The 8,440-nt window shown below is 39.0% G+C and overlaps 1 protein-coding gene across 2 annotated transcripts in view; it reads left to right on the forward strand.

Moving 5' to 3' along the window:
* The window catches only part of LOC102769983 (guanine nucleotide-binding protein G(I)/G(S)/G(O) subunit gamma-11), a 3,987-nt gene extending 401 nt beyond the window's left edge, over window positions 1–3,586 (forward strand). The window contains exons 2-3 of one of the 2 annotated variants that reach the window (XM_006779216.2): window positions 55–194; window positions 3,154–3,586. In XM_006779216.2, coding sequence (XP_006779279.1) covers window positions 99–194; window positions 3,154–3,279 — 222 coding nt within the window. In that variant the 5' untranslated portion in view covers window positions 55–98 and the 3' untranslated portion in view covers window positions 3,280–3,586. The remainder of the gene's footprint in view (window positions 1–54; window positions 195–3,153) is intronic. The other variant, XM_015558344.1, reaches the window with a different exon arrangement.
* The last annotated feature ends 4,854 nt before the right edge of the window (window positions 3,587–8,440 follow it).

Below are 8,440 nucleotides of genomic sequence, written 5' to 3' on the forward strand. Positions count from 1 at the left end.
GGGGGGCGGGTGCGCAGTTATTTTGGGACGCGCCCTGGTTTATCGCATTTCCAGCTGCTCCACTTCCAGAGCTGTCCTGGGCCCAGCTCTGGGCGAAGATGCCGGCCCTGCACATCGAAGATTTGCCAGAAAAGGAAAAGCTGAAGATGGAAGTGGAGCAACTTCGCAAAGAAGTGAAGTTGCAGAGACAACAGGTAAATGGGCTGCCCCAGATTTTTCCCTTCTCTGAGGGCCAGCTTTTCCTGGTTTGTTGCAGTAAAACAAGTAGGTGGAGGAGGCTGTCGTGTGTGTGTGTGTGTGTGTGTGTGTGTCAGGACTGGAAGGCTGGTTCCAGAACTTGAGTAATGATGCCACAGAGATATCCTGGTGTTAATCCCTGGGATCTGGGAATGTTACCTAATAAGGCAAAAGGGAGTTTGCAGATGGAATGAAGGCTTTGAGATGGGACTGGGATTGTTAATTGTATGCCTTGGTTTCACAGCCCACAGGACAGCACAGAGCCCAAATAAACATGTTGTTTTTGCAGCTGGAAGTAGGGCTTTGGTGGCGCCTGGGAACTGCCAGTTGATGTGGAAACCATAGGAGGTAAAGGAGAGAGCAGGGATCTGATGAGTAATTTAAAGCCAAATGTCAGAAATCTGAGGCGCCTAGACTGGGGAAACGGGCAAGAAATTGTGCCTGCTGTTCGTTGGTTTTAAAACCCCAAGCTGTAGGAAGAAGACAGATGGCTGCTTACTTCCTTGATCTTTTTCGTCATGGGAAGGATGGTATCTGAAAGGCCTTTTAAAGTCACAATTTAAAGTCTTGAATTACCTAGTTTTGAATTTCACAGGGCTCTTTCCAGAGGTGTTCAGTGAACGGCCCATTGGGGCTTGGAAGCAAAACATGGCAATCTCCATACTTATTTGTAACTCTCATCCCTTTGTAATGTCCGGTTTATAAGTAATGAACGAACACAGTAGTATCGGTTTATTGATAAATACACATATACTGAGATGCTATAAAAATACTGCTGTGTTTAAAGGGAAAAAAAACCAAGTTACCTGACTCAATGAATAGGCTTGTTTCTTGGAAATTTAAGGGACCCATTTGGTGGCTGGCAACGCCCAGTGGTAGAGCATGTGTTGACCCTTAGTTTTTTTCACACAATGAAACTTAGAGGTTTCTTATTAAACAGAGTTGCATATACTAAAGTAAAGCGTTGTTGAAAAGTTGGAACATCCTAATAGCCAGTGCCCCTATGCAGAAGTTATAGGGGGAAAAGAAACAAATATTTCCCAGTTATTTAAAGTTTCAATTTAGAAGTTAGGCAGGGCCTCAGTGCAGCTGACTGTGGAAATATTCATTAGCAGGTCCTCCCTGCCAGTTCCCCATCATCCACATCCAGGACACACCCTGCTAGTTCAGCTTTCCAACTCCAGAAACCCCAATTGTATGCCAGAGGGGATCGAGGGAGAGGCACTGAAATCCTAATAATAATAGTCAAACATATTTCATCATGCACTTTGAATTATAGAATGTTAGTGCTAGACAAACACTGTGGCTCTTAGAGATCATTCAACCCTCTTACTTTTAAAAATTAAAAAAAAAAAAACCCACAAACTTGAATCCCAATGGGGCCCCAGAGCTAATGATAGGACAGCTACTAGAACACCGTCTGGTGATGCCCGTTGGTTATTCTGTCAATCAGTTGTTCACGTCTGACCTGTGGGCTCTGCTCAGACCAAGGTCACAAAATTCACAGGCTGGACTCTGGCTCCAGCTAATTGTTGTTCAAACACATCCTCTTGATCGTGGGAAGAAACGCATCAGAGGGGTACTTTGGCAGTTACAGATCTCTATGGAAACCTGATGAAGAAGCCTCCTTAAGAACGCATGCAGTTTAGGGGAACTTGAATCTTACCCTTAAATTTATCGGGGACCACAAACCCCACGTCATGGATACTTGCATCTCACTTTTGAGAACTCAGTGTCAGCAAGGACGGAGAGCAGGTGCGACCTGAGAGGGTTTATTTGGCCGCATTTTAAGTCAGATAATTGAATCACCTCCTTTTAGATCAGTGGCCTCCGCACTGGTGTGCAAGGAGTCTTTGGGATATGGGAGTAAAATATTAAAATTTACATTTTTGGTTAGTTTCTAATCTCTATTTTTAAATAATTTCCAGATTATGTTTTGTAATTATGGATGATATATTGACACAATAGTATCTGCATTTATTTCTAAGTAAATAATTATATACATTTTGGGATACACATGCAAACATGTTTTAGTGGTCACCACCAAAACAGTTTGAAGATTAGTAATTAAAAATTTAGTGGGAATAAATTTATCTAGTCTTAGGTGGTCTCCTCTGGAATTTTGCTTGAGTTCTATAATTTTTGCTTCTAATTTCTTACTAGTAATAGAGACCTTCATTAAGACACGAATCCTTTTCTTTTCCTTTCCTTTTAAGTACTTTTTAAAAACTCACTCTTGTACCCTCTCTCTTAAGGATAGACTTTTTAAGGGAACTATTTAATATTTTCTCCATTTCAGATAAAGTTTTTCAATGATTACAGACACACAAGAATCTCAGGTTAGCATAATAGGTCTCAGACAAGTCTTTTATAATGGCCATGGCCCTCAAGCAACTAACAGGTAGGAATTCTGAGCAGAGACAGAATGGTGTGACTGGGCAACTTCAGCCTTTTCCCGAGTCAGACTTTCCAGTGAAATTGCAGAACGTGGCACACACCCATAATAAATGAGAATTTTGGCAGGTATATCTCAGAACATTTGGGAGTTTACTACTACACCTGTTCATTAGCATGGAAAATTGAAAGCACAGTTTGGTTTAGTTCCTAAAATATTGTGGACACGTCACTAACTGCGTTTTAGCAGAGGAAGGAAATCATGTGAGCCACAATGCATAGAAATTGCTGAGGATAATTTATTTAATACAGTGACTCTCTAACACTCTAACCCATAGTTGGAAATATATTTTACATAGATTGTATCATTTATTATATTATATATGCTCCGTGCTATACTCTAATACTTTTGGTCTCACTGTAAATGCTGGTCATACCCAATTATATTAGTTTCACTAAAAGTTGGTGATACAGTTTGAACAATCCTGACCTAATTCATTCTTCCCCCTCCCCCACTTCAAGGTGTCTAAATGTTCTGAAGAAATAAAAAACTACATTGAAGAACGTTCTGGAGAGGACCCTCTGGTGAAAGGCATTCCAGAAGACAAGAATCCCTTTAAAGAAAAAGGCAGCTGCATTATTTCATAAGTAACTCTGGGGAGAAACTGTATCCTCAGTGGCAGAACTAGCTTATATTAGTTTTCCGAAATAAAACCGACATGCCTTTTAAAGAAGGAAAAACTAAATTAAAAGCGGACTTTCTCAAGCACTTACATAGATACGGTTTTGTATAAAAGCTATGTGCTTCTCATCTTTGCTCACTCCCCACCCTCTTGAAGAGGGCAGAGAGTATCAAATGTACAATTATGGAAATAAGGACATTACTTGCGCATGACTCACCTCTTTCAGTATATTGCTTGATGCCTCAAATAAAGTGTTATCGCTGGAAAATGAGTGTTGGCAATTTAAGAAGGCTTTTCTTTTTTGCATTCACTTTAATATTTCTCCCCACACAGTTTGGGTGTTTGGGACATGTATCCAAAGATGAGATGGCTTGGTAGAGCAGGTCTCCAATCCAGTTCTTTCTGCTTCAGACCTATCAAGAGCTTTACATTGCTGTGTTCGGACTAATGCAATGTTTTCGAACATTCACTGTTTGGGAACTGGGGGAATAGAATCACTAATGGTGACAGGAGTCAGATTATCTGAGTCAGGAAGGAACCAGGCCAAACCACAACTACATTAGCACTTCCTCAGTTTATCATCACACAGATCTTGTTCAAAGTGTTGCTGTCCTGGTGGCCTTGGGGGTTGGGATCATGAGGGGTACCCTCGGCCAGCTCCCTATGTTCACCCTCAGGGCACTGCATCTCCCATGTGGTCTCCAGCTCTTGGGCATAGCAACCCTCCAGCTGTGTGGCATTGGCACAGACACGTGGTTCTGTACCCTGTCCTGCCAGCCTCTCCGGGCAGCCCTGAGTCAAGCATGCCTCCTTTCCTTCTCCTCCAAAGTCACCCGTTCATCTTTTGCCCATTTCTAGCTTGCCTTTTTCCTCATCGACTTGTAGGAATTCCTCGTGTAATGTTGATCAGTCATCCTTTGTCAATAATAGGTGTTGCAAATGCCTTTTCCCAGTCTGTGGCTCAGCTGTTCACAGTGGATCACAGCTGCAGCGGTTTTAGCCCGAGTATGTGGTCTGTTTGAATCCTTTATGAAGGCAACTGCAGGTTGGACCACGAAGAAAGGGACCTTTCCTCCTTCCCTTGAGCATTTTATGCCACCCCCGCCCCCTTTTGTCTAATTTTTGGATGCAAATTGCTCCAGGTTTGAACCAGAAAACAGATGAGCAAAACCCTTGCAAGTTAGCTTCAGCTCAAATGGCCTTAGTTACTAACTCGCCCAGCAATTCTACATGTGGAGCCAGAAGCCCAGGTTTCTCCTTGATGAGGCCTTTTCTCCTGCTTAGACGCATAGGTGTATCTTATCAAGCCAGAGAGGGTCATGTGAGCTCTGGCCGCTTCCTAAAGCACATCAGCACGCTCACTCTGAGGTTGTTTCCTTTCCCTCGCTGCAAGAGAACAGGATACCCCTGCAGCATTTGAAAGACCAGGTTATAGCTAACAGAGAAGGGACTATTTCCGCCAGTTTCCTGCCTTTTTCCAAGTGCTGGCGTCAACTGGAATTACTAAGGGCCCCAGGATAATTTTAGCCAAAGCATCATCTACTCCAAGGTGAGTTTAAGAATAATAAACATACGCATTTCTCCAACAGCCATAGAACAATTAGTATTTGGGATGTGTTTCTACTATTAGTCATTTAACATTTAGGTGGCAGGGGATTTCGGTATCTTGGTGCTTTTTGAATTTTACTTGAATGAGCTGTTTCCTTTCAAGTCACAAGGTTTTCTTCGGTTGCATAAAAAGGCTGATGTCAATTCTGGTTCTTGGTAAAGCAGATTAAATCATGTGCTTCTCTCCTGGAGGGCCAAGTCAATACATTTATCTCCTAACTTTTTGAGAGTTGCGGATTACAAGGCAGTATCCTGGATTTCTGGTAGCCACATTCAACTATCCATTCATGTGCATCTCCAAGTCCTAGTTTTTGTTTTTCATGTACTTTCAATCATTTGACAAATTAGCCCACTTCTGGTTTTTCCTTAACAAATAGTCACGTAGGTGTTTATACTAGATCTAATTCTATTCTCTCTTTCTATTTCATCATAGTAACTCAGCAGACCTAGAGAAATGTAATATAATCATTTTGATTTTCCACTAAAAACTTACCGGCTTGCATTATGAAGAAAATGAAAAAATATGGTAACTATACATTTGTATATATTACAAAAGGAACCTTTAGTAAGTGGGAATTTAAATGCAATTTAAATCATATGTTCAGTTTCTGCCTAATATACACATTAAGTTTGAAATCATTTGGTAACTGATAAAATAGTTACTATGCTTTGTGTATTGAGATTTAGATTCTATGAACTCAAATTAGCAAAATTGTGAACTCAAATTAGCAAAATTGGCTTTTTTATATATATTTTATTGATTTTTTTACAGAGAGGAAGGGAGAGGGATAGAGAGTTAGAAACATCGATGAGAGAGAAACATCAATCAGCTGCCTCCTTCACACTCCCCACTGGGGAGTGGGGATGTGCCCGCAACCAAGGTACATGCCCTTGACCGGAATAGAACCTGGGACCCTTGAGTCCGCAGGCCGACGCTCTATCCACTGAGCCAAACCGGTTAGGGCCAAAATTGGCTTTTTCATTTCTAGGCATAGTCTACAGTACCAGCTCACCCATACTTGTATTTTAAGGACATTTATTTTATATGTTGCATGCAAACTGATATCTCATCATTGTCTAAATTTGTATTTTCTTGATTTCCTGTGATATTTACAGTCAGCTTTTCTTGTACCTTTTGATCACATGCATACATTTCATCCACCCCAAACTTCCTGTCTATAGTAGTCATCACTCTGTATCTACGCATTTGGTTTTCTTTCTTTCTTTTCTTTTCTTTTTTTTTTTTTGGTAAGTGAAACACACAATATTTGTCTTTTTCTGTCTGACTTAATTGACTTAGTTTAGCATAATGCCCTCCAAGGTCCATTCATGTTGTTGCTATCAAGGGCAAGATTTCCTTCTTTTGTTATGGCTGAATAATATTCCATTGTGTATATATAAATATATTACATTGTCTTTATCCATTTATCCATCGAGGAACATTTAGTTTCCATATTTTGGCTATTGTAAATAATGCTGCAATGGACATGGGGGTGCATATATCTTTTCAAGTTAATGCTTTTGTGTTTTTTTCTGATAAATTCTCAGAAATGAAATTGCTGGATCATCTGGTAGTTCTGTTTTTAATTTTTGATTAAATTCTATGCTGTTTTCCATAGTAACAGCACTAACTTATGTTCCTACTAATAGTGCACAGCGATTCTCTTTTCTCCAAATCCTCACCAACAGTTGTTATTTCTTGTCTCTTTAATAATATCCATAACAGCCATAATTACATAACATAATAATGTAATAGTTATAGCAAGTGTGAGGTGATATCTCATTGTGGTTTTGATTTGCATTTCCCTGATGGTTAGTGATGTTCAGCACCTTTAATGTGCCTATTTTTGTCCGCCTTTATTTGTTTAAAGAAACATTGGAAGGTCATACAGGGAACTAATAAAAATTGCTACCTCTTAGGGCCAATTTTTGGTGTAACCAGGTGGGAAAGAATGAGATTGAGATTTCTCATGGTATATCTTTCTATAAAGTCTTCACTTTTGGAACCTGAGAATATATTATCTGGTTTTAAAAGTAAAATTAATTTCAAAATAAAAAATAGAAGCAAAATTTATAGTGCTATGTTTAGGCTTTGGAGAGTAAGTATATTTGGTATTAAACAATCAGAAATAAGTTTGTATAATCAACATGCTTTGACGAGTAGTATGTTTTGGCCTGTTAAGCTTAGCCTACCAAGTAAAACAAAGATATTGAGTTAGTAATAGTTATATTTCATCATTATCCCCTCTGAGTCTTAGAAGGATGATAATGAGAAGAAATAAACCCCTATTTTGAATACCGGTCTAGAAGAACAGTGTCTACTGAGAAGATATCTTTGGTTTAATAGAGAGAAGTGGGATGGTGACAGAAGAAAAGTGCTCTCTGGTTAGAACGAACTCTGATACCCTACTCTGTGCATTGGGCCGTCCTAATGGGAAGAACATTCAACCACAAAAATATTTGGAGCTCTTTGTATGTATGAGGCACTCATTTAGTCTTAAAAGATACAGTGGTGGGTTAGACAAAGTCCTTAATATCATGGATTTTATAGAAATGATAATAAGTTAGATATCAGTGGAGATAGAGTATATTATGATATTTAAGTTAGGATAAGTAGGAAAGTGGGTTTTTTGTATTTTTTGAGGATGATGATGATTATGGTGATGATGATAGCTTATGCAAATGAATTGTTTAATGTTTGTCTGGTATTGAAGTAAGCTTTTTACAAAGATTATGTCTTTTAATTCTCCCAAGTACCTTATGTATGGGGTAAATAATTTACACAAAGTCATATAACTAGTGTAACTGGCAAAACAGAGACTATGCCTTCCATTATGCAAAACGACCTCTCTTGTAGAAGCCAATGCATGTGCAGAGTTAAAAGAACTATTAGCACAGCACTCTTCTAACGTGGCTTTTGGCATAGATAGGTAAAATAAGTCAGCTGCAATAGCCTTAGAAAATTTTAGCCCTAGTGTATGACATAGAACTTTATAGTAGCTTATTTTAGTTGTTGGTTGGTTGATTTTCTTTCATCACAGCCTAATATAACAATTTTAACCTATAACAAGTAGATAAATGTTGCTTTCATAATAAAAATAATATCATGACTCAATTATTATAACAGTGATAAACTTTAATTATATATCAAATAGTTTTTGCTCATTTGCTGAATAATATACTCTCTCAGTTTAGTGCCAGGATTTTATCTGATAGAAGCTACATGAATGATGATAGAATGGCTGGAAGAAATAATTCACACGCTGTAAGGAGTTTCTCGGAAATATAGAAATGATTAAATGACAGTCAGCCCCAGGGAAATGCCTAAAGTTACTAACCAATCTTTTCTAATAAGTGATCAAGCTTAGTCTCTGTAAAGACCTATATGTTTTATCTAATAAGTGTAGCCATGGGCTTTAGCTGTGTCATCTCAGCCTTTTCTTATAGTCAGCCTGAGGCATATGATGTTAATGACCTACACCACAGAGTTGGTTTGGGAATTAACGGGCCTGATTACC

This window comes from Myotis davidii, unplaced genomic scaffold (genome assembly GCF_000327345.1).
Source record: "Myotis davidii unplaced genomic scaffold, ASM32734v1 scaffold187, whole genome shotgun sequence".
Classification (NCBI taxonomy): domain Eukaryota; kingdom Metazoa; phylum Chordata; class Mammalia; order Chiroptera; family Vespertilionidae; genus Myotis; species Myotis davidii.